The sequence below is a fragment of the Hoplias malabaricus genome, chromosome 12 (genome assembly GCF_029633855.1).
Source record: "Hoplias malabaricus isolate fHopMal1 chromosome 12, fHopMal1.hap1, whole genome shotgun sequence".
In the NCBI taxonomy this organism is placed as follows: Eukaryota; Metazoa; Chordata; class Actinopteri; order Characiformes; family Erythrinidae; genus Hoplias; species Hoplias malabaricus.
In genome coordinates, this window is record NC_089811.1 from 167,101 (window position 1) to 193,812 (window position 26,712).

A 26,712-nucleotide genomic window follows, 5' to 3' on the forward strand; every position below is an offset into this window, starting at 1 on the left:
ATAAACAAGTGCGTACTGGTCCCCGGCCTGTGTTCCTTATTTTGATTTTAGAAAGTTGATAAATCTAGTGCTAAATAAAAGCAGCAACCTGAAGCGCACCTACAAAACAAAACAAAACAAAACAAAACAATCTTCTGAAATGATAGAAATACTAGGCTCCTTCAGTATTACGGGACATGGCACTGAATCTTAACACCAGTTCGAAATAATGATGTCCAGATCTTGGCCTGAGGACCTTAATAAACTCTAATTAAATGCCTTTGATCTAGAGTACGCGGTGCTGGACCAAGATCCAGAAAATCAGGAAATTCGGGTGCTCTTGGCTTTGGAGAACCAACTAGGTTTCTCAACGATGGTAACTAGAATTTGGAGTCTGAGCTTAGTCTTTTTTCAGGGGATTGGTGCACTTCACTCTGGACTCAAAGGAGCAGAGAACAAGATAAATTCCAGCTGTGCAGTTGACCTCGCCCACTCAAAAGAGCAGAACGTGTCAACAGTGGGTAGTTCTACTTGACCCGCCCACGCTGGGCAGAGCGTAGATCACGTCAGAAAACTCTTCCAAATCACACTCTGAGAAAGAGACAGCAGGTAGGTGTCGCAGTCACACAGCTCCAGGGACCTGGAGATTGTGGGTTCAAGTCCTGCTCCGGGTGACTGTCTGTGAGGAGTGTGGTGTGTTCTCTCTGTGTCTGCGTGGGTTTCCTCCGGGTGACTGTCTGTGAGGAGTGTGGTGTGTTCTCTCTGTGTCTGCGTGGGTTTCTTCCGGGTGACTGTCTGTGAGGAGTGTGGTGTGTTCTCTCTGTGTCTGCGTGGGTTTCCTCCGGGTGACTGTCTGTGAGGAGTGTGGTGTGTTCTCTCTGTGTCTGCGTGGGTTTCCTCCGGATGACTGTCTGTGAGGAGTGTGGTGTGTTCTCCCTGTGTCTGCGTGGGTTTCCTCCGGATGACTGTCTGTGGGGAGTGTGGTGTGTTCTCCCTGTGTCTGCGTGGGTTTCCTCCGGGTGACTGTCTGTGAGGAGTGTGGTTTGTGTTCTCTCTGTGTCTGCGTGGGTTTCCTCCGGGTGACTGTCTGTGGGGAGTGTGGTGTGTTCTCTCTGTGTCTGCGTGGGTTTCCTCCGGGTGACTGTCTGTGAGGAGTGTGGTGTGTTCTCCCCGTGTCTGCGTCGGTATCCTCCGGGCTACTGTCTGTGAGGAGTGTGGTGTGTTCTCCCCGTGTCTGCGTGGGTATCCTCCGGGTGACTGTCTGTGAGGAGTGTGGTGTGTGGCGCCCCCTCCAGGGTGTATTCCCGCCTTGCGCCCAATGATTCCAGGTAGGCTCTGGACCCACCGCGACCCTGAACTGGATAAGGGTCACAGACAATGAATGAATGAAGAGAATAGACATCTGTGGTCCTATTTAAGACACCGAATTCAAATGGTCAACAGAGGTTGCTCTCCAGCCTAGAGTGGCTGGTCAAATTGTGGGTGTGTCTATGAGAGTTTTTCTTTTTAATTAAATTTCACAAGGTCAGGGGGCACTAGGGCCCCGCACTGCACCGCCTTCGGCCTCGCGTCCGGCTTCGCTCCGCTCACCTTCAGCTCGCTCAGGGTGCTCTTGGCTTCGGAGAACCAACTAGGTTTCTTCGAAAACCTTTGGGTGAAATTTTTTTTCTCCAATCCTCTCCAAACTCATACCCTGTGTAATGGAGACTCGGACTTAGGCAGGCGTGCTTGGGAAATCCTCCAAAGCTGAGATGTGACCATCCCACTTCCAATATATTCCAGTCAAAATATATGTGGGTTTCAGACAGTGAAATTTTACAGCTCTAAAGACAGTTATGAGATCAAGGAGAGACATGGGATGCATCAATAAATGTTTGTTATTTTGGCACAAAGATGATGTTTTCCCAAAAAGCACTCAGACTTAACTTTGACCACCATCCCCCACTTGCAATATCTTCCTCATAAAGAATTTATATTGGAATTGGGCTCCCACCTGCGGTGTATTTGACACAGTTAAAATATGTGGTAATTGCACAGCATTCTACTGTTAATATTTGGTATTAGTCAAATATGTAGGAAGTGGGACGGTGACCAATCACCTCATATTCATCTATTTTAAATATATTACAAATAGGACGGCCAAAGACTGGTTACTCTTTGGGATAACGGTATTTTTATTCTTGTATGCATCCGATGTCCCCATAATGTCATTAGAGTTGTAAATTTCCACTGTCCAAAACCCATATATGTTTTCACTTTAATATATTGAAAGTGAAATGATCAGATCTCGTCTTTGGTGTGAGAAATCCTGAAAGTAAGACCAGCTCTGTGTAAGTATGAGTCTCCTCTGCTCAGGGTGTGAGTAAAAATTTTTGCTCAAAAAAAAAAACACAAAGGGGTACCACCTTCGGCCACAACCATTCAAACCCCCGGGCCCCACCACCGTCCGGGGATAACACCTCCAGGGGGAACCCAGCGCACCGGCCGAACCTCTCTGGCCCACACTTAAGCCCCGCTCCTCGGACTATACCAATCAACCCGCCCCTGGAATCACCGCCCCCTGGAAGATTTACACACTTTAATTTTTTTTTATTATTATTTTCACCCACTGGCCAACTACCATCCTTTAACATTTTAAATAAAGGTTTCCTTTATTTCAAGTTCTTCTTGCGCACTGGGAGACCTACCAACTCCCAGAAAAAATATATTATAGGGGACAATCATACTGCCCCTCCCCGCCCCAGCTCACTCTATCTGGGCATAGGGGATCATTCTATGGGGCTCAATCAATAATCTTAACTTTAAACTGGGCTTATTTCGAGCACTGGTGCTTTAAAGCCAACGGATTGCTTTCTCTCCGTGCCGAGGGAGAGTGCACAAGGCCCAGACGCTGAATTGGATCACCACCGCTGACACTAACCCTAACTTTAGTCCTGTTTATTATGCTCTCTGTCTGTCTAAATGTAGCTCCTGGATAGCTATCAATTTGTATACCCTTATAGGGGTGTTCTGTAATTCTGGCCAAATTCTGGCCAGGATCTACACACACACACACACACACACAGTATTCACATAAAATTAAACACACACACACACACACACGCACACACACACACACACACACAACACACAGTATTCACATAAAATTAAACACACACACACACACACACATAGTATTCACATAAAATTAAACACACACAAACACACAGTTTTCACATATAATTAAACACACACTCACACACACAGTTTTCACATATAACACACACACACACACACACACACACACACAGTTTTCACATATAATTAAACACACACACAGTGTTTACATAAACACACACACACATAGTATTCACATAAAATTAAACACACACACACACACACAGTTTTCACATAAAATTAAACACACACACAGTTTTCACATATAATTAAACACACACTCACACACACAGTTTTCACATATAACACACACACACACACACACACACACACAGTTTTCACATAAAATTAAACACACACACAGTTTTCACATATAACACACACACACACACACACACACACACACACAGTTTTCACATAAAATTAAACACACACACAGTTTTCACATATAACACACACACACACACACAGTTTTCACATATAATTAAACACACACACAGTGTTTACATAAACACACACACACACAGTTTTCACATAAAATTAAACACACACACAGTTTTCACATATAATTAAACACACACTCACACACACAGTTTTCACATATAACACACACACACACACACACACACACACAGTATTTACATAAACACACACACACATAGTATTCACATAAAATTAAACACACACACGCTCACACACACACATACACAGTATTTACATATAATTAAACACACACACACATACTCACACTCACACACACTCACAGTTCAGAGGTTTGTATGCGCCCCTCACACTGAGAGAATTCAGCTGCTGTAAGCCACACCCACTGAGAACACACTGTGTATTTTGTCAGTAGAGAATATAAATGGAATATCATGCTCTGGAGCAGCTGCACATGAGCTGAAAATTCAACAAACCTAACACCAAAAGCCTTCCAGAGGGGGTTTAATGATATCTCTGTAGCCTCTTTAATAACTTTGTAGTGTATTCTCCATTCTCTGTAAATCTCCACACATTCAACATGAGTTTCTCTGTAATTCCACCTTAATATCTCTTGAGTTCCACCTTAAATAGAAACATATTTAAATGTTAAATCTCACGACTCCTTTCTGTCTCGCGCTGGCTCTCCTGGGGATCTGTAGGTGGATCACGGTTAAATCTCCTGAGACATAAGTGAGACACCTAAGAGCAATGAAATTTTCCTCCGGCACCAGGCCTGACGTTCATTCCAGTCGAGCCTTTGCTGCAATGTTTGTATAAATCAGCAGTAATTCAGGACCGAGAGAAGGACACACGTCTCTCTGTAATCAAAACAACACGGTGGAGGCGCTGTTCGGGCCGGTTTTGGTCAGAACCCTCCCTGCCCTCCGTTTCCCCGATGTGAACGCTGTTCCTGACTGATCTGTTTAGAGGTAATGGGTGATTAGGGGAGCTGGGAGATAAGGAGCTGACTGTGGTTCTCTAGAGCTGGAGGAATAATGATTTAAAGCAGCAGAGCGCCAACCGCAGGATCACAACTCCACGCCGTGGTCAATATTCTCTCATAAATAACATTAAACTAAAAAAGCAACAGCCGGCAGATCTCAAAAACCGTGCTGCACTCTGGATGAATTCATATCTGAATAAAACACTGTTCCCAGAATCCGTACTGAATGTAATAACTAGCCCTTGTAAAGGTGGATATTCAAATTAATGTCTGCCAGCAGCCCATGAAAAATCAGCCTTAGGACGTGAACTCAACACCTAACTCTAACCCTAGCCCTAACCCTAAAACACTAACACAAACGCTAAACACTAACACAATCCCTAAACACTAACACAAACACAAACTCTAAACACTAACACAAACACTAACACTAACACAATCCTTAAACACTAACACAATCCCTAAACACTAACACAAACACTAACACTAACACAAACACTAACACAAAGACTAACACAATCCCTAAACGAAACAACAACCACCATTCACATTTCCTGTGGAATTGCTACCCAGTAATCAATTAGCTGTTGATTCAACGTTGAAATAACGTAATGACTGCCGTCTAATCAACGTTCTCTTGAGGTTGAAAATGAAAATTGAAAAGACGTCCAAACACAGACATTGAAAAGACGACTATTAGACGTATTTTGGACGTCCATTGATGTTATTAATTGGTCCCGAAATAAATGACTTGTATAAAACTCATTTTGGACGCCCACTGACGTTATCGATTGGTCACCACTTAACTAACTTATTAAGATGGATTTTGGACGTCCATTGAAGTTTAAAATATGTCCTTGACAGACAGACTACTTTTAGACCTATTTTGAACGTCCAGGGACATTCCTTGTTTACTGGGTACATATTTGGCATCAAACGTTCAGGAAAGTTAAGGTGGCGTTCACGGTTTTAATCAAATATGTTTTTATCAGCTCTCTTGTTAGTTGGCATGCTGTGTTCTCAGGTGTTTGTATACATCCCTACTCTAACTTCTAAATCCTCACAGACAATCACCAGGAGGGGCTTAAACCCCAGGTTGGCCTGGGGGTACGGTGACATCACGTATAGAAATATTCCTTATATAAGTAAATAATTAAAAGAGCACAAATATTTATTTTAACGGCGCGAACGCAGCACTAACGAATGAGACCAGTGTGGAGTGATTTGGACGTCGATGAGGGGCTGAGTGACGTCACTCGCTGAAACTTTATAGCTAAATAACTCAAGAAGTAAAATGGTACTAGCATTTCTTTTAACGGCACAAACGAGCACAAACGAAAGGACACGTTTTTATTCCGTTTCTCATCATATCGTGTAATAAAACTTCTACACTTTCTGTGATTCTTCCTCAGCTTTAAAACAGAGTGTCTGTGTGAATGAATTGAAACAGCGCCCCCACTGGATAGGAGCTCCGTTACAACCAAACAATAACTACTATTACTAACCATTCATAAACAATCATAATCATAACTAAACTGTCATAAATAACCACACGTAACCAACTATAAACAGTCAGTCTTTACCAATCAAACCCAAACATAGCGTAATCAAACCTAATCATAAACAATAACCGTTTCTGACTGTCACTGTATCAACATAAGGCAGGAACATCAGGAACGTCTGTGCGAGGTTTTATTTGTGTGTGGACGCCTTGTTGTAGCTTGTGGAGAAACAGCTATAGGACATTCCTGAAATCATCAGAGAAATTATATTTCCCCTGAATGTGATTAATTATATAACACATTATTTCTGAAATAACACAGTCCACACTCTTTTTCTGCTCAGAGGGGCTTGAGTTTGTGAAGATGATTCATTTCAAAGCTTTGCATCTACTGGCCCCCAGTGGTCATCTGTGAAACTGCACATTTATACTATTCCCAGGTTGAAGACACTGCTTCTTCTGAGTGTATTGTGTAGAAACGCTCTCTAAAAAACAACAAACCGTGAGAACTGTGTTCTCTGTAGTGATGGAGTTCCTCAGCACTCTTAAAAATAAAGGTGCAACAAAAGGTACTTTGAGTGCTGCCATAGAGGAACCAGCCTTGGTTCCTTAAAGAACCATTTCTGCTGATATGTTTAAATGGGTAAAGAACCTTAAGATAGAAAGAGTGGCTTTTAAACCTTTAAAAGGTTCTTCACACTCACACTTCTCTTAAAGAAACACGGTTCTTTATGGAACCAAATATGGCATCACTCAAAGAACCTTATACTTCTGTGAGAGTGGGATGAGTAACACCAGCCCCTGACCTCATCATTTAACCCCAGTCTCTTCTAATTTCAGATGAGAACATGGTGAGACTCGACCAGAGGGAAGTCAACAAGAAGAAACAGAGCACAGATGCAGAGCTGTCTTCTCTTAATCCGCTGATGAAACCTTCAGAAAACCTCCACCAACCCACACACTGTGAAACAAGACCCCAGTCAGTGTTCTGTGAGCTGCCTGAGTCAGAAACACAGGATAAAACGAGTTGTTCTGATTCTGCTCCGCTTCTGACGTCAAGTGCAGAGACTTTAGAATGGCCCCGCCCCCTCGTCTGAGTCTGTCCAATCACAGCGCTGGACCCGTGTTTATGTGAGAGCGCAAAGACGAGGTTAAACTCAGCAAAACAGACACAACGAGCGCGGAGAAATAAGAGCACTGAGTAAAAACGGAGAAGAAAGAGAACAGAGTGAAAACGGCTAAAAACCAGAGCTTCTGCTCCTCGCTCCTCACTGCTGTGCAGTGAATAAAACTAAAAGTTCATTACATTCACTTCTCCATCTGTAATGTTTCATTATAGAACTATGGCAAATGGGCATATCCACTGAGCTAATAGAGAGAATAGAGCCTCTGTCATTGTTAATCCAGACTCAGCACTGCAGAAACTGCACTATGTAACATTTGGAGGGAGACTGTGCAGAACTTTGGAAGTGACACAAGCACAACAATGACAACTACCACAACAACAACAACAACAATGATAACTACTAAAACAACAATGATAACTACCACACCAACAAAAACAACAACAATGACAACTACTAAAACAACAACAATGATAACTACCATAAAAACAACAACAACAATGATAACTACCACACCAACAAAAACAACAACAATGACAAATACTAAAACAACAACAATGATAACTACCATAAAAACAACAACAATGATAACTACCACACCAACAAAAACAACAACAATGACAAATACTAAAACAACAACAATGATAACTACCATAAAAACAACAACAATGATAACTACCACACCAACAAAAACAACAACAATGACAAATACTAAAACAACAACAATGATAACTACCATAAAAACAACAACAATGATAACTACCACACCAACAAAAACAACAACAATGACAAATACTAAAACAACAACAATGATAACTACCATAAAAACAACAACAATGATAACTACCACACCAACAAAAACAACAACAATGACAAATACTAAAACAACAACAATGATAACTACCACAACAACAAAAACAACATCATTGACAACTACCACAAAACCACCACCAGCAGCAGCAGCAGTGATGAACAAATCCATTAATGTAGTCCACCCAGTGAAGGAGGGAAGAGGTTTATCTCTGCGTTTCCTCTTCATTCCTCACAGAGAGTGTGTTTAAGCAGAGGGAGTGTTTATTTGTTCAGAGACAATATTGCGTTGTGTGTGTGTTTACAACTGCAGAATCAGCCGAATATTAATCAGCCTGAACCACAGCCAGAGCTCGGTTAAACTGTGGTGGTCAGTTACTTTAGGAAGAGCTTAGATAAACACTTTGACACATTTCACACACACACAGAGAGAGAGAGAGAGAGAGAGAGAGAGAAAAGAAACACGACTGAATGCATGTTTTCATTCCAATTTAATGCGTTCAGATGTAAAAAACTGATGTTTATATCTTTATTACTTGTCTCCAAAACAAATTAGCCTCTGAAAAAGTAGCATCTGTTCTTGCTGTCCAATTAAATCAGCCCCATTTAGCATCCAGACTGCAGTCCATCTCCACAGCAGACACCAAAATCTCCATTACCGCCAGTTCTGTTCATCAGACTCAACACACGCGGAGGAGAACACTAACCTCTGTTCATCACAGTCTGTGAGGAGTGTGGTGTGTTCTCCCTGTGTCTGCGTGGGTTTCCTCCGGGTGACTGTCTGTGAGGAGTGTGGTGTGTTCTCCCTGTGTCTGCGTGGGTTTCCTCCGGGTGACTGTCTGTGAGGAGTGTGGTGTGTTCTCTCTGTGTCTGCGTGGGTTTCCTCCGGGTGACTGTCTGTGAAGAGTGTGGTGTGTTCTCTCTGTGTCTGCGTGGGTTTCCTCTGGGTGACTGTCTGTGAGGAGTGTGGTGTGTTCTCCCTGTGTCTGCGTGGGTTTCCTCCGGGTGACTGTCTGTGAGGAGTGTGGTGTGTTCTCCCTGTGTCTGCGTGGGTTTCCTCCGGGTGACTGTCTGTGAGGAGTGTGGTGTGTTCTCTCTGTGTCTGTGTGGGTTTCCTCCGGGTGACTGTCTGTGAGGAGTGTGGTGTGTTCTGTGTCTGCGTGGGTTTCCTCCGGGTGACTGTCTGTGAAGAGTGTGGTGTGTTCTCTCTGTGTCTGCGTGGGTTTCCTCCGGGTGACTGTGAGGAGTGTGGTGTGTTCTCTCTGTGTCTGCGTGGGTTTCCTCCGGGTGACTGTCTGTGAGGAGTGTGGTGTGTTCTCTCTGTGTCTGCGTGGGTTTCCTCCGGCTGACTGTCTGTGAGGAGTGTGGTGTGTTCTCCCTGTGTCTGCGTGGGTTTCCTCCGGGTGACTGTCTGTGAGGAGTGTGGTGTGTTCTCTCTGTGTCTGCGTGGGTTTCCTCCGGGTGACTGTCTGTGAGGAGTGTGGTGTGTTCTCTCTGTGTCTGCGTGGGTTTCCTCCGGGTGACTGTCTGTGAAGAGTGTGGTGTGTTCTCTCTGTGTCTGCGTGGGTTTCCTCCGGGTGACTGTCTGTGAGGAGTGTGGTGTGTTCTCCCTGTGTCTGCGTGGGTTTCCTCCGGGTGACTGTCTGTGAGGAGTGTGGTGTGTTCTCTCTGTGTCTGCGTGGGTTTCCTCCGGGTGACTGTCTGTGAGGAGTGTGGTGTGTTCTCCCTGTGTCTGCGTGGGTTTCCTCCGGGTGACTGTGAGGAGTGTGGTGTGTTCTCTCTGTGTCTGCGTGGGTTTCCTCCGGGTGACTGTCTGTGAGGAGTGTGATGTGTTCTCTCTGTGTCTGCGTGGGTTTCCTCCGGGTGACTGTCTGTGAGGAGTGTGGTGTGTTCTCTCTGTGTCTGCGTGGGTTTCCTCCGGGTGACTGTCTGTGAGGAGTGTGGTGTGTTCTCTCTGTGTCTGCGTGGGTTTCCTCCGGGTGACTGTCTGTGAGGAGTGTGGTGTGTTCTCTCTGTGTCTGCGTGGGTTTATACCTGATCAGAACTGAATGATGAATGTAATAAAGAAATGATTTGTACTGGAAAAATAAAGTGACAGAAAAAAGTACACCGCCTCGAAAACCTTTAATAATAAAACAGTGTCATAAAACACAGGTTTAAATACACCTCATCAGTTTTGTACGAATACTACCCATTACAACAACAGTGAATCAGGAGCTGTGTCTTAAACACAGTATCTGTTGTTTTATTTTATTGTAGTTACTGTTTACTGTAGTTTTACTGCAGTTGTGTCTATAGTTGCACTCACTACAGCTGCTTTAGTGCAATTAGTTCCTTCATGGTCTTGTATTTATTTAAATCCCACTTCATTTATCTGTAATAATTTTGGCTTCTTTTTTTTCTATTCTTTACCACGCTGAAACCCTTGGATTTCCCTCAGGAATCAATAAAGTGATCTATCAATCAATCAATCAATCAATCAATCTATCAATCAGTCAAGCAGAAGACAGAAGCATGGCCAGAGTCAGGTCTTCAAAAATATTCCTTTGGTGCAGCACCTGCTGAGCAAAGAGAAGAAGGATGGAGGTAGGGAAGGCCTCCACTAAAAAGAGTGTGGAAGAAGACAGAGGGTGAAGTAGGGGGAACATGGCGGGAGCTGCTGGGAGACTGTGTAGACGTGAGTGAGACATGAGGTAGAGGATGGTGTTTGGAGGCGAAGTGTGGTGCTCGTCTCTGTGTTTTGTACCGAGCCGTGGGCTTCCTGTGTTTGGCTTTGGAAAGAGGACTGAACGTAGTGGATGAATAAGTGGCTCACACAAGGTTCCTACATTAATCACCTACTGCAGCTTTAATCTAGAGTCTAGTGCAGAAAAGTTTTGCCGTGAGCTGAAGGTCACCTCCACATCGGGAAACGTTTAGAGTTCATCTGAAAAAAACAAAAACAAAACAAACGTTGACAAAACATAAAGATGCATTTCTGGTCAGGAGCTAAACCTGAGTGTGGACACCTGCTCGGCCCACGTCTCTCCTGAGCCAAAGGGTGTTAATCTGGAGTCCCAAACAACAACAACACGTCAGTACACCACGAGTAAACACCGCTCAACGTTACCGCCGCCGTTGTTGTGGTTTCCAAAGCCCACTGTTCCCCTTAGAGACGGGGGTTAGAGACGACACTGATACATTTCAGGGGGGAGCTGTGGGAGTGGGAAACTAACCAGGGACCAATCAGAGAGTAGAGAGCAGTAGAGTAGGGACCATGCTCCCTCAACATCCACGTCAGAAGTGCCTTCAGGCAAAGCTCCTAACCACCAACTCCTCCCTGGTTAGAGATGTTTCCCTCACGCACTGGGGGTGTGTTCACTGCCTCTAATCACTAGTGTGTGTGTGTGTGTGTGAGAGAGAGAGAGAGAGAGAGAGAGAGAGAGAGAGAGAGAGAGAGAGAGAGAGAGAGAGAGAGAGTGAGAGAAAGGCAGACAGACAGACAGACAGATAGAGACAGACTACAATGCTTGGGTTAAATAGGGAGACCTCTCCTCCTTCAAAAGATACATACTGCAGTTTCTGCAGTGCTGAGTGTGGAGTAGCTGTGACAGAGGCTTTATTCTCTCGGTTACAGCTCAGTGGAGCATCACAATGAATTTGAATCTGTAATTTTAAGGTAAAATATTACTTAGTGTCGCTTTAAATTGAACTGTACATTTATTGTGAACAGTGTATATTCTCTTTCTTATCCATTCAGTGTGTTACAGTCAGTGAAATACAGTGTGATAAAAGTGACACACACACACGGGGCAGTGGGCAGCAGGCAGCCACCTCTGACCTCCCACAGAGCAGTAGGGGGAAGGTGCCTTGCCTAAGAGCACCTCGGCTGTGGATGTTAATGGGGCTGCGGTTGCAGGCTCTGATCTTTTACCCCTCCCCGTCCCTCCATCTCTGCCCCAACGCTCTGAACCTCACTTCTAGTTCAGTCTGAGCACTTCTCTGAGACCCTCCTCTGTGGTGAAGTGCTACCTGCGAGAACTCGGCTGCGTCTCCGTGTTTGAGCCTCCACTCGATGGTGATGGACATGTGGCGTCTCCACACTGGGTTCCTCTGGAGGATGATAGCTCCGCCCACAACGTCTCCTTCTTCCATCGGGAGTGGCTCATCCAACATAAAGAGAGTCTGCTTCCAGTGAGTCGGCCTACAGCAGGAGGGGGGGGGGGGTGAGAGAAAAGAGAGACAGAGAGAGAAATGGATAAGGGCTTGATTTAAGTTTTTACACTAAATGTCCAGCAGAGGGCTGTAAAGTGCCCAGCGCTGTGGTCTCGAGCAGGTATTAATAATGACTTTAGTGAAGGGAGAAGAGTAAACACCAGCGCTCTGTTGACCTGCGGGGACCCATTCTTATAGAGTCACACACTGCAGTTCTGTCCTCATCCACGAGGTGAAGCTGTTTCTTTGTGGTGAGGCCAGGCAGTGAGTGTAAATGATCCTGGAGTACCACTGCCCACACGTCTCTGCTCCCCACACACTCAGTAACGAAGCCTCCCCGAGATGAAGAGGGTGAGGACTGAGGAGAGCTATAGCCCAGGGCGGTGGAACTGCAGAACCAGGACTGAGGACCCCTGCTGTAGAGGAGGACAGACTCTCTCAGGATATTTCACAAAGCAGGACATCTCTGGCAGCCAGGGTATACGTCTCCTACTGACAGAGCCGAGTTCGGACGAATCAGGGACAACTACGGAGAAACCAGAGAGAACTACTGAGAAATAAGAGAACAACTGAGAAACCAGAGAGAACTACAGAGAAATCAGAGAACTACAGAGAAACCAGAGAGAACGACAGATAAATCAGAGAACTACTGAGAAACTAGAGCGAACTACTGAGAAATCAGACAAAACTATGGAGAAATCAGCGAACTACTGAGAAACCAGAGAGAACTACAGAGAAATCAGAGAACAACAGAGAAATCAGGCAGAACTACAGAGAATTCAGCAAACTACTGAGAAACAAGAGAGAACTACAGAGAAATGAGACAAAACTACGGAGAAAGCAGACAGAACTACAGAGAAAGCAGAGAGAACTACAGAGGAATCAGAGAGAACTACAGAGGAATCAGACAACTACTGAGAAATGAGAGAGAACTAATGAGAAATTAGACAGAACTACAGAGAAATCAAAGTGAAAAATTAACTCAAAGACAACTGAAAAATTCATGAGAGAACAAAAAGAAATTGGAGAGAACTGAGAAAGCGGTTTCTCAGTCAGTGAATAGGTGTAAACCAACCAGCAGGGCTCTACCTCCCCTCGCATTGGCCCCACCCACCTCTGAGCATTAGTCCAATCAGAGACAGAGTTAGCACAGGCGTGTCCCACAGGAGCAAATCAGAGCGACACCGTCACAGAATAACGTCCCGCTTTGTGAAATACACCTTACAGGAAATAAGAGTCCTGTTCCCCCGGTGATAATAACAAAATAAAAGTCCTTGAGTACTCTGAGTAGGGGCCTGTGTTGAGCTCCAGAGTCGGTTCTCCGGGGTTTAAACTGAGGAAGGAGGTGTAGAACCAGGCACAGAACCCATGCAGCGTCCCAGTCTTCTCCACAGTGAACAGGAACTCCCCTCTCAGGTTCTACAACACACACACACACACACACACACACACAATAACCATGCATACATACATACACACACACACACAGACAGACACACACACACACACCATACACATGCATGCATACACACACACACACACACACACCGTACACATGCATGCATACACACACACACACACACCGTACACATGCATGCATACACACACACACACACACACCGTACACATGCATGCATACACACACACACACACAATAACCATGCATACATACATACACACACACACACACAGACAGACACACACACACACACCATACACATGCATGCATGCATACACACACACACACACACCGTACACATGCATGCATACACACACACACACACACACCGTACACATGCATGCATACACACACACACACACCATAACCATGCATACACACACACACACACACCATAACCATGCATACACACACACACACACACACCATAACCATGCATACACACACACACACACATGTATACACACACACACACACACACACACACACACACACACACACACACGAATACATACACACAAAATACTTAGCAGATCATTTCTCTGTTGTATTCCATCACTTTCAGCATCTTTCACTTCCACAAACTTATCTCCAAACTAAAGAGAAAATGATTGTCAGGACCTTAATGAAGCTACATGTGCTTTGGCTGGGCTCATTTTATTTATTATTATTATTTATTTATTTAAAGGGTCAACAACAGAAGTGTTGCTCATAGACGGTGTGTAAATAAGAGCATGGTTTAATTAAAACCTCAGCGTCGCCTCCTTACATCAGAACAACAGTAAACCACACACAGAGGAGAAAGGGAGGAAAGAACAAGCCTACCTTCCTCTAGAAGTTACATAGTACAATTTCTGCAGTGCTGAGCCCAGAGCAGCAATGACAGATAGTTCTCTATTTTCTCAGTTGAGTGGAGCATCGTATGATTCTGAAGCTATAGCTTTAAGGTAGAACATTACCTAGTGTTGCTTTACAGCCTGGCTGTTGTGTTTTTAACACAACCGTTCTCACCTCCAGCTCCGAGACTCGGACGCTCTGCATGTTCAGAGTGATTACATCACACGGAGAGGAGAGACAGTCGTCCGGGTCGAGTTCGTGGCTGAACTTGGGTTTAGACAAAAACTCCTCTCTCGCAAACGGCCTGAAATAAGACAGGGTTTTATTCACAGTGATTCCACACGAACCAACACAGCACCTTTATTTCCATCAGTGTTCCGGACGGATCCGCTACTGCTTCAGTGGTGCACGGCTAACTCTGGTCTATACTTCTGCATAGATCCATTACAAGCATCGGTGCAGGCGCCATACGCAATTCACACGGGTGTGTGTGAGTGTGTGCGGTGTGTGTGTGAGTAAGAAGCAACTGTATCAAAGTTCACACTTCGTCCAAGATGCTTTACCTTATTGTAAACGCAGACTCTAGGGGGCAGTAGCTCTGACGATGAGGGTCAGAAAGAATGGAACCAGGAGAAACACTAGAGAAATAACTGAGGGTCCCCTGTGGTCATATCCCACCCTCCTCCTCTGACACCCACCCTCTGCCCCACTGTGTTTCTCACGAACAAAGCCACTCGAGTTTACTTCATCACGACTCACAGCTGAGGTTCTGGGGGTGTGAAGGTCAGAGCGTCTGCGAGCTGCACTTGAGCCAATTTCAGAAAGCCAAGACTTTCTTATTCGTATATTGCATAAATAATGTTGTTATCTGCATTTAAACACAGCTTTCTGCAGCGTCAGGGTGATGGTCTCGTTACCTGCACAGGGTCTGAACTCTGGAAATGCAGCTGTAGTTTAAAACAGCGATGTGTGTTGACGTTTATTGGTGTGTACTGTACACTCAGCTGAACCGTAATGATCTACTGTTTCTGCAAAAAAGCACACGTCAAAAACAAACCCAAACAAATTGTATTTAAACTGATCCATAAACGGTGTGTGGCGTGTTCTGTGTCTGGTGTGAAATTAGCTTTAGTCATGATTTTTTTAATGAATTCTCTCGTGTCTGATGCCAGGTTTGAGGGAGAATACACCGGTGTCCTTCAGCTGCCGCTTCTCCCTGTGTCTAACTCCTGTTTGTGTGTGTTTTTTTTTTTTGTTCTGTTTGGTTTCTGCTGTTCATTTCTCTATTTGTTGTAAATATCCACACTCCTCCTGTGCTGCTGTTTGAGTCTGTGTTCTCGTCGCTGCTTGCTCTTCTGCTGCCTGCTATCACAGATGCTAGGCCTCTTAGCTAATGCTCTAGGTTGTGTTTTTGCCAGTATTTCGTCAGCCGCCTGATTGCTTTCTCTGCTCTGTCAGGTCTGTTGACCGAGGGCCCTGTTGGCTAGAGGCTGCTAACACTGTGCAGGTAGCGACAGAAGGATCGAGTTTCCAGATGGTGATGCTTTTGCCGCTCTGTCAATGGGACTGTTGACCGCCTGTTTCCATCTACTGACTGAAAATACAGAGTATTTACAGTAACTTTAAAGTCAAAGTTCACAATTGCAATCAAAACACACTTATTATAAAATTCAGAAGACGCCGGCCCCCCAGTCGGTTTGCACTGGAAACCGTTCTAATGTGTTTACGAAGCCCCAGTGTCTGTAAATGGGTAAAAAACAAAGTGTCTGGGTCCGGTGCTAGTCTTTCTCTCTCTCTGCTCACGGCAGAGAAACGCCATCTGGAGGTTTTTAGACAACGGAGAGACTCCAAATGCTGAAAAGCACCAACCAAGATGAGAATGTTGCTCTATTCCTGCTCCATAGGGGGGTACCACTGACTTATTTTTGCTGTTACAGTTACATTACTTAAGGTGGAACTGACTCTAAATTCAGGAGAGCGCTAACTGCATGAAAGTAAACACAGAGCGAAAGTGCTACAAAACTAAACAGCTCGAGTTACACATGAGTTTCTGTGGGAATTCAAACAGTAAATAAACACTTACAGACAATTTACACTTCAGACACCAACAAGATACAGTCGCTTCTTACTCACACACACCACTCCACCTTAAAAGATACAGTCGCTTCTTACTCACACACACCGCTCCACCTTAAAAGATACAGTCGCTTCTTACTCACACACACCGCTCCACCTTAAAAGATACAGTCGCTTCTTAGTCACACACACCGCTCCACCTTAAAATATACAGTCGCTTCTTACTCACACACACCGCTCCACCTTAAAAGATACAGTCGCTTCTTACTCACACACACCGCTCCACATTAAAATATACAGTCGCTTCTTACTCACACACACCGCTCCACCTTAAAAGATACAGTCACTTCTTACTCACACACGCCGCTCCACCTTAAAAGATACAGTCGCTTCTTAGTCACACACACCGCTCCACATTAAAATATACAGTCGCTTCTTACTCACACACACCGCTCCACCTTAAAAGATACAGTCGCTTCTTACTCACACACACCGCTCCACATTAAAATATACAGTCGCTTCTTACTCACACACACCGCTCCACCTTAAAAGATACAGTCGCTTCTTACTCACACACACCGCTCCACATTAAAATATACAGTCGCTTCTTACTCACACACACCGCTCCACCTTAAAAGATACAGTCGCTTCTTAGTCACACACACCGCTCCACCTTAAAATATACAGTCGCTTCTTACTCACACACACCGCTCCACCTTAAAAGATACAGTCGCTTCTTACTCACACACACCGCTCCACATTAAAATATACAGTCGCTTCTTACTCACACACACCGCTCCACCTTAAAATATACAGTCGCTTCTTACTCACACACACCGCTCCACCTTAAAAGATACAGTCGCTTCTTACTCACACACACCGCTCCACATTAAAATATACAGTCGCTTCTTACTCACACACACCGCTCCACCTTAAAAGATACAGTCGCTTCTTACTCACACACACCGCTCCACATTAAAATATAGTCGCTTCTTACTCACACACACCGCTCCACCTTAAAAGATACAGTCACTTCTTACTCACACACGCCGCTCCACCTTAAAAGACGTGTTCCTGCTCTGGTCCTGTGTATCAGGCTCTAATCTGCTTTAGTGGCCTCTTGTTTCATGGTGTGTTTTTGTTCATTGTTCTCTGTGTATTTAAAGAGACCTGGGGTCTTAGAAAAGCTCATTTAAACAAATGATTATATTTATAATGAATTTATTTCCCTCTCCTGTGTCAGGTGTGGATCTATGCAGAAATACAAAGCTCAGACCTGTACCTCATGTTATTTTTGTTATGACACCCACTACAGAATGACCCCACGCCTCCGCTGCAGGGTGGATGTGTCTCCTTACTGTAAACAGCTGAAGTCCAGGCCGTAGGGATTCTCCCAGAACTCCACCTTCTCTCTGTAGTGAGCTTGAGCCTGACAGGGGACCAGACTCAGAGAGGCAGAGGAGGGCCACATCATCCCTCCATCCTTCAGCCACCGGTCACGGACCCGCAGCACTGACTCAATCATGAACTCAAACTAACACGTGCGCACGCACACGCACGCACGCGCACGCACACACACACACACACACACACACACACACACACAGGTTAACATTAGCCTGTTTTCTTTACAGAAGACTCTGGTCTTTAGTTTTGTGAACACGGCTGTCCTTGTCCTCGTGTTGTCACTAGTTCTCACCAGGAGACAGTTCCCCATCCACTCTGAGACCAGGACGTCCACTTTCCCCGGGAGGGTCAGCTCCTCTGCTCTGGACTTAACCACCGTCACCACCCCCTCACAACCGTTCAGTTTCACCAGCCGCTCGGTGTGTTCCACTATGGGGCTCGCCTCTACAGCAAACACCTGCACAAACACACACACACAGTTAAACACTACAAATACACACACAAGAAATTAAAGCAGCTGTAAATGATTTGAATGCTGTGTGTAGTTTGGTTGCTGCTACTGCTGTTGTTTCCCAGTTGGTTGCTATGGTGTTCTCAGTGTTTCTCTGCTGTCCCTCTGGTGTTTCCCAGTGTTTACCGCTGCAGGTTGCGCCAGGCGGCTGCAGAAGAGGCTGATGATGCCGGTGCCGCAGCCCAGGTCCAGTACCACTTTCCCCCTGAGGGCGGCGCTGTTGTTCTCCATCACTTTCCTGTACGTCTCAGTTCGTGGCCGGTCCGACAGCATCTCCAGGTGCAGCTTCTGAGAGGAACAAAAACATGCATACTGTTTATAACACTGACATCAGCATAATGCTGATCATTCATTCATTTTCTTTGAAAACTTGACCCTGAGGAAGGTTGCAGTAGGTGCAGAGACTTCTGTGTCGTGTGCATTAAAATACAACTAAATGACATTCTACATTCTGTGTTCAAAAAATAAAAGCCATGTCTTCTTTAATGAAAACAGGCCTGGACCTTATTTTCTAGAAATTTGTGGCAATTTAAATCACATTTGCATATTTTCTGTCACAAAAATCACAATTAGATATTTTCCCCAAATTGTTCAGCCCTGAGCTCCACTCAGCGAAGACTCACCAGAGTCCCGTAACTGCCGTAGTACTCCTCGTCCTGCCAGGCGTCCTCCACCTCCACGTCCCTCGGATGCAGGAAGCCCCGCGGAATGTATCCATAGCAACCATCTAACTCCGCCCACCACCAATCAGCACAACTCCGATCATGGACCAATAGCCTATCTCCAGCCGAGAAACTCAGCTGGGATCAGATTAGATTAGATCATATTAGACCAACCCTCCACTGAGGAGATCTAGCAGATCTGTATTTACTTATTTACATATCTGACACGTAATTAATCATCTTCAATGTGACATTGCTGTTCAGTGTTTGTTAATACTTCAGTGTTATGTTAATGTCTTAGTGTTGTGGTTTCGATTCCAATATCGTAAAAGTCTGTATCGCGATAAAGTTTACAGATATCATGCAGCACAGAATATTTTCACCAGGTTTTAAAGGAAAGCGCCCTGCTCTCGCTCTGCAGCTTCTCTACGGATTAACACTGTTCGCTTCTGTCGTCTACAGTTTGAATCGCTTCTTTAAACACTTTAAAAACTGAGTTATTGTTTCTAAATACTCATAAAAACAAACACAAACCTGCTCTGATCCGGTGGCGGTGAAATCTTCAAACGCTACAAACTCCTCCGGTGTTTCACTGCCTCCGTCTTCGTCTCCATTCATTGCCAACAAACAGATAAACACGTAAACAAACGCGTACAATACGTAAACAAACAAACAAACCTCGTGTCACGTTTCTGCTGAAACCGAAAGGAAGCAGGAAAAAGGTCTGAAGAGGAGGGGACTCTTTACCGCCTCATTGAGGTACTGCAGCACCCTGCGTGGCCAAAAGTCTGTGGACATTTCTTATCCTCCTCCAGGTCTTCTTTAATCAACAGTGAGTCCCTCTCCAGCGCAGGAAGAGTCCTCTGTCCTCCGAGGGGGCGCTACACCCGGTGCTGGAACATTGCTGTGAAGATTTGATGGCAGTTATGGAAGCATTAGTGGGGTCAGTTTCTGATGATGGATGATTTTTGGATGTATTTTTTTTTTCCTTCAGAAAATCAGGTCTAGTTTGGATTCATCATAACAGAAAAGAAACAACCATTACGAACATAATAACCTCAATCTAAATATTTATAAATGCAGGCCACTAGTGTGTGTGTGTGTAACCTATGCATGTGTGTTCCCGCTTCCCTATACTCATGTGCCTGCTTATCTTTGTACAATTTACAAGGAAGTTTAAAGTCTGTGATCTTAAAAATCCGCCCCACACAGGCGTCTATAGCACAAACACACACAGGAACAGCACACTGTTATTCCAGCTTTTACTGACTTAATGAAAACTGTGAAACATGGTGGAGGATGCGTCGTGGTGGGGGTTCTGTTTTCTGAAGCAGAGTCAGTGACTTGGGCTGAGGTACTGGACCCAGAGCGTATTCCAGTGCCTTTGTGTGATATATCCGTCATAAAATCATCACTCGGGTCAGAACCTGTAGCAGCTTTGAATTAGTTTTTTTATTCTCAGCACTCACACAGCTTCTCTGTGTAGCTCAGACAGCACACAGAACACACACTAAATACTTCCTGATCTAACTTCCTGATCTGGTGTCTACACTGCCTCCCTGTGGTTTCTAAAAAGATTACACAGGGAAACATTAAAAAAGTCCAAGAATGGTTTTGTGTCGTAATGTTAACTTAACTTCAGCAGCTGAACTCCCATAAGAAAGAAGAATTAGAAAACTGTGCACTTTCAGAACGACAGCGACTCGTCTCCTCAGTTCCCAAACGCCCACAGGGTGCTGTTACAGAGGAGCTGAGGAACACAGCGGGAAGGAAACCCCACACGGCTGCGAATTTTCTGGGATGTGTTGCTGGCATCAGATTAAAAACGTGCAAATATTTAAAAAATAATAATAATACATTTCTCTGCTTGAACATTTAAAATATTGTCTTTGTACTATTTCAAATATAGGGTTTATTTGATTTGTACATCATTTAATTTTGTTTTTAACTGACATTTTCCACAGTGCACATCTTTTTAGGAAATGGGGTTGTATTTGTTCAGGAAACAGCACTCTCTCTTCATCCACTGAATGGTCCTCAGGTGCTGGAGCAGCGCTCTGCCGTGGTCACTGTGGGGTCTACACCTGGAACAATTACCACCCGAAATAACACTCTTTTACACTTTGTGGTTTATTTTACCAAAAGAAAAGTCTTTGCCAAAGATCTAGGGAGCTCATCCAGCAGCAGGATCTCGTCCTAAAGCACAGCCACGGCAGAACTACCGTAACGGACCAGAACAAGATCTCAGACTTCAAATCATGACATCAACAGCTCAGGATCCACATTAAACCCATGGAGCTGCGCTGGGATTGGGGACGTTTTACGAGTAGATTTTTCTAAAAACCAGAGATCAATAATAAATCATTAATAAGTTATTTACATGTGCTCTGTGTGTTATTAATATAAATATAACTAAAAGTGCACGTTAGCGCTCTGAGTCTTTAGAATGGTACAGTAAACGAACATTATAAATCAAAGGCCCTGGTCGTCTCTCACTCCTTCTTCTTCTTCTGAGTCGCTCTGAAACACTTCCTGAAGCAGAACGCACAGCTCTTGAAGGTGAGAAAGATGACGGTGATGAGGATGAACAGGAGGAAGGCCACGACGTCCAGGCAGTGGTACTGGACCCAGTTCAGATCATGGGCAGCAGGGCGAAGGTGGTCCGCTCCTTTGTGTCTCATCACAAACTCAGTCCAGAACACGGCCAGGTCCAGGGGGTCCACCGGACGATCCTTGTGGATCGCTGACAGCTTCGACATCCTCTCTTTATAGCTGTGGATATGAAAAGACCAGCTTTCAAATACGTGGAAGAAAAATGCCCTTTCAAATGGCCAGCAGAAACTACCCCCACAAACCAGTACAACACCCAAGAAACTACCCCCACAAACCAGTACAACACCCAAGAAACTACCCCCACAAACCAATACAACACCCAAGAAACTACCCCTACAAACCAGTACAACACCATGGAAACTACCCCAACAAACCAGTACAGCACCATGGGAACTACCCCAACAAACCAGTACAGCACCATGGAAACTACCCCAACAAACCAGTACAGCACCATGGAAACTACCCCAACAAACCAGTACAGCACCCAAGAAACTACCCCCACAAACCAGTACAACACCCAAGAAACTACCCCAACAAACCAGTACAGCACCATGGAAACTACCCCCACAAACCAGTACAACACCCAAGAAACTACCCCCACAAACCAATACAACACCCAAGAAACTACCCCCACAAACCAATACAACACCATGGAAACTACCCCAACAAACCAGTACAGCACCATGGAAACTACCCCCACAAACCAGTACAACACAATGGAAACTACCCCCACAAACCAGTACAACACCATGGAAACTACCCCCACAAACCAGTACAACACCCAAGAAACTACCCCCACAAACCAGTACAACACAATGGAAACTACCCCCACAAACCAGTACAACACCCAGGAAAACTACCCCCACAAACCAGTACAACACCCAGGAAAACTAACCCCACAAACCAGTACAACACCCAGGAAAACTACCCTCACAAACCAGTACAACACCATGGTAATTACCCCAGAGACCAGTAGAACACCCCGTATGAGGGTAGTACTCTGGAAAGTGCTGATATTGTGGTAAATAAATGAGTAAGTAATAATTATATTGAGGCTAAATTAGTAAGTTACAGCTGTGTTTCTGCACCTTTTGTCGTTGATGACCTTTCTGAGGGCCACCAGCAGTTTCTCTGAAGTGATGTCGAAGATGTTTACAGTTTCTGCGACACCTCGAGCCACCATTCGCTGGACATTATCTCCCTGATCTCCGAACAGAGGAATCATCACCATGGGAACGCCGTTAGAGATGCCTTCATAGAGACCGTGTGTTCCTCCGTGTGTGATGAACGCCTTCGCCTTGGGGTGAGCTGTTACAACAACATCAAATAAAGAAAGACACAGTGTGACCAGCAGGAATCTACATTCGTTCACAGCTGTGGTGATTTCTTACCTATGGTCGTCTCTACAGTCTGTAATTACTGGTAGGTCCTGATACAATTAAATAATGAGGAACCTCTTCAAAATGTACCACAGATCACAACATTTTTCTCTTGAGGTCAAAAACTAAAACGTAACGTAAAAAACTAAAACCAAACGTAAGCTTCATTGTAGCCTTGTCTCAGGTGTTCTTCAGGGTGGAGGTCTTGAAACGTATGCTCAGACTTGAAAAAGCAGGACAAACCCAGTCTATAAATCAACTGGACCCAGAGCTACTCAAACATATTACACCCTGCAAAATATAAAAACTATTCAAACAAAACTTTCTCATCGATCAGTAATCACTTTTCCTCTGATACACCGTCCAGACTCTGGTGCTGAATAAGGTGAGACTAACCCAGGAGATCATTCTGCGGAAGCCACTTCACCAGTTTGACGTTCTTTGGGGCATCTTTGGGAACGGCTCCGGTGTATCTCCACACCACCTGGAGATCAGAGAGCATCAGTGTTAGTGAGAGGATGGGATTTCTCCTGCTTTTGTCATTCACATGTGCACGAGGTTCTGCTGGTGTGGGTTCAGTCCACGTTCCTCTCTCTCTGTTAATCCACAAGTTACCTGAGCTTTTTAAAGTGGAATGGACAGTGAAGCTGGAGCTGCCTCATTGTATATTCATTATACTTCACACTTTGGCATTTGTCCTGTGACCTGATTATTCCAGGTGCATTCCTGGGTTCTGTGTTAGAGTTCTGTATCAGAAGGTTCTTTATCGAATGTTCTCCACACCCTCTGTGGGATGTGTAATAAATGGTTCAGTATCAGAATGTTCGTTTTTAATCAGTTCTGTATTGAGGTTCTCCTCACACTCTGTGGGACGTGTACCGAATGGTTCTGTATGAGATGTTTCTGTATTGTGGGTTCTGTATAGAGGTTCTCCTCAGCCTCTGGGGATCTGTATTAAATGGTTCTGTATGAGATGTTTCTGTATTGTGGGTTCTGTATGGAAGGTTCTCCTCACCCTCTGGGGGATCTGACTGAAGGCCTTGAAGAATTCCTTGGCTTTAAATTCAGAGAGCTCAGAGACCAAGGAGCCCAGAGTGAAGACCACAAACCCGTCCTCTCCAGAACCATTCACAAACTCCTCCAGCTCCTGAAACACACACACACACACACGTTCTTCAGGTTCTGCAATATCACCCTACAATGGCCCAGGGAGAGAAAGTAGGAGTTTATTTAAACACACACTAATGTTAATGCGGACTTGTCAAATGTGTCCTAATGTCATTTAGCCTTTTGCCTGATTCCATAACGCATGGTAGCTCCTCCGATTACATGAGATAAACATCAGTTATTTAATTCCAGACCCTATAAACCATGCCCTCTCCTTGTTTCTCATGTGGCTCATTTGCACAAAGAATAAGCCACAGTGACAGAGCAAAAGCAAGATTGTGGTATTTGTTTTGGCAAAACCTTTGGTACACTCAAGCAATATTTATGATTAAAAATTAACCAACAAAAATCCATTGAGGAAGTAACTAGTGTTAGATGTTTGATGCTTGTTAGACAGTAATTCCAGATCCAGGCTGATGTTGGGTTAATGAAGATACTTAGACGTTTATTTTTTACAAAATAAAGATTAAATTAAAAGGTATTTCCAGTCTCTGCTCAGCTTCACCACATGTTCAAAGACTACCTGCAGAGGGAGTACCGTTCTAGACATGTTTGACATTGTTAACTAAGCAAATTAAATACAAATGAAATTAAATTTCACCAGGTAGTAAATGAACACGGAGAATCATCAGTATTTACTATTGTTAAATATGGGGTACCACAAGGTTCTCTTTTAGGACCTCTATTATTTACATTATAGAAAGTGTAAAAAGAGTTTTAGTCTCCCACAGAAGCACATGCCGTCCTCTGCTCTCTTATATCTCTTCATAACTTATATTTCAACCTTCATATTACCTATAACTCATTCCTTTTTTTTTTTTTTTTTTTTTTTACTGGTTTGTTGTAATTTGGTTTGCTCACCGCTGTCTAACCGAGAAAAAAACTTTGAGAGGGTTTTTCCAGCCACTGTTTTTTTTCTTTCTTTTTCTTTTTTATATGCTTATTTATTTAAGCTTTGCTGCATTTGTACTGTAACTTCTAGGTGGATTGGTGACTCAGAACTGTCCGTAGGTGTGAGTGTGTGGTGTCCCCTCCAGTGTGTGTTCCCACCTTGCGCCCAGCGATTCCAGCTTCGGATCCTCAGAGTCCTGACAACTGTGAAAAGTGAGATAGACTGTAAACAGCACGGCTTACCTGTGGCAAAGGGTTAGTTTTACTGTGAGACAGTCCTCCGATCATGACCATGTTGGGCATCAGAGGTCGAGGAAACTCAAAGGCAAAGTCAAATCGCATCAACCAGAGAGAAGCACGGCTCATGATCTCCACTATGGACGTTTTTCTTTGGAGAAATCGAGTGGCGATATCATCTGCCTGGCTAAACAGAACTCTACAGGCCACGGGCTGCAGAAAAGCTCTCACCATGTTCACACTCCTCTGCCAGAAGCTCATGCGGTCAGTAAACTGGGTAAACCTCTGTGGGACATAAGATACTGGACTTGGAGTCTGGCTGACCATGAAATCAGCACCACAGAAATTGTTAACTTGAATATAAATGGACGGGATGTTGAGGTATTCCCCAACTATGGCTCCCACAGGCTCAAAGGGGTCTGTGAAGATAGCGTCAAAGTCCCAGTCCTTCAGAGTCTTCATCAGATCCTGATTGAACAGCAGGCTCTCCGTATTTCTCACTGTGAAGGTCTTTAACAAGTGCAGACTCGTGAAACAATTCACAAACCTGGCCAAATCCGTAGACTTGTCTACATTAACAATAACATCGATATCAGAAGATAAATGTTCTTGTATGTCAGCTTTAGTGTAGGGAACAGGGTACGTAAGAGTGGTGGTGTGCTCTGAGGGCCCCATACTCAGACTCGCCTCAGGAATAACAACCACCACCTCATTCCCTCTCCTTCCCAGCTCCTCCACTAAAGGCTTCATCCCAGTCCAGTGACTGCCATCAGCTGGAATCACCAGCAGCTTCCCAGCCTCCACCGACCCCAGCCAGAGGAGATACAGCAGTAAGCGTAGGTCAGTCATCTTCAGTAAATACTTACTGCCCCGTCTCCAGCCTTCACAGAAACCCCAACTGAGCTCTGTCTCACTGCTGTGGGCTGAAGTGCATGTCTCTCCTGGAGCTGGAGTAACCTTTGCTCAGTGAGGTGTTGAGAAAACAAACGGGAAGGGCGTCGGTTGGAACCATGCCGTAACACACGTTATTGTTCCGTATTTGGAGGCTATTACACGCGTTCCGTACTGAACCAGTCTATTACTCTCACCTTTCCGTATGTTTGAGGTGACACCGTTAAGACGGACGACTTGTTTGAAACACAGACCCCAGAAGCGGAGGAGCGAGGGGCAGGAAAGAGAAAACACACTTCTCAGTGGTTTTGAGTCACTGCATCTCTCCACCAATCAGAGGAGCTGCCCGGCCCTCCACACCGCGCGAGAAGGGCGGAGTCAGGCTCTTTCAC

At 44.7% G+C, this 26,712-nt stretch overlaps 2 protein-coding genes across 3 annotated transcripts; both read right to left on the bottom strand.

The window, feature by feature from the left end:
• Window positions 1-10,167: 10,167 nt before the first annotated feature.
• On the bottom strand, window positions 10,168-19,767 carry prmt2 (protein arginine methyltransferase 2). The gene is made up of 9 exons (XM_066641112.1): window positions 19,677-19,767; window positions 19,104-19,280; window positions 18,607-18,768; window positions 18,262-18,426; window positions 17,921-18,096; window positions 14,661-14,790; window positions 13,473-13,609; window positions 12,008-12,179; window positions 10,168-10,922 (listed from the first exon to the last, which is right to left on the bottom strand). The coding sequence occupies exons 1-9, from the start codon at window positions 19,758-19,760 to the stop codon at window positions 10,890-10,892; spliced, it is 1,236 nt and encodes a 411-aa protein (XP_066497209.1). The 5' UTR covers window positions 19,761-19,767; the 3' UTR covers window positions 10,168-10,889.
• Window positions 19,768-20,565: 798 nt separating this feature from the next.
• LOC136710614 (UDP-glucuronosyltransferase 1A1-like) lies at window positions 20,566-26,631 on the bottom strand. 2 transcript variants are annotated; one of them, XM_066686311.1, is made up of 6 exons: window positions 25,436-26,631; window positions 24,150-24,281; window positions 23,531-23,618; window positions 22,844-23,063; window positions 21,607-21,914; window positions 20,566-21,478 (listed from the first exon to the last, which is right to left on the bottom strand). In XM_066686311.1, exons 1-5 carry the CDS (start codon window positions 26,276-26,278, stop codon window positions 21,635-21,637), a joined length of 1,563 nt encoding a protein of 520 aa, XP_066542408.1. In that variant the 5' UTR covers window positions 26,279-26,631; the 3' UTR covers window positions 20,566-21,478; window positions 21,607-21,634. The 2 variants fall into 2 exon arrangements, with proteins under 2 accessions (XP_066542408.1, XP_066542407.1); XM_066686310.1 differs by having other exon boundaries at window positions 20,566-21,914.
• Window positions 26,632-26,712: the final 81 nt, after the last annotated feature.

Coding starts and splice junctions, on each gene's coding strand:
- prmt2 (XM_066641112.1), bottom strand. CDS start 19,760: ATGAATGGAGACGAAGACGGAGGCAGTGAAACACCGGAGGAGTTTGTA. Junction 13,610..14,660: donor TCCGAGTCTCGGAGCTGGAG/GTGAGAACGGTT, acceptor TGTGTGTTGTAG/AACCTGAGAGGGGAGTTCCT. Junction 10,923..12,007: donor ACGCAGCCGAGTTCTCGCAG/GTAGCACTTCAC, acceptor TGTTTTTTTCAG/ATGAACTCTAAACGTTTCCC.
- LOC136710614 (XM_066686311.1), bottom strand. CDS start 26,278: ATGACTGACCTACGCTTACTGCTGTATCTCCTCTGGCTGGGGTCGGTG. Junction 23,619..24,149: donor TCAGTCAGATCCCCCAGAGG/GTGAGGAGAACC, acceptor TCTGATCTCCAG/GTGGTGTGGAGATACACCGG. Junction 23,064..23,530: donor TCCGCAGAATGATCTCCTGG/GTTAGTCTCACC, acceptor TTGTTGTAACAG/CTCACCCCAAGGCGAAGGCG.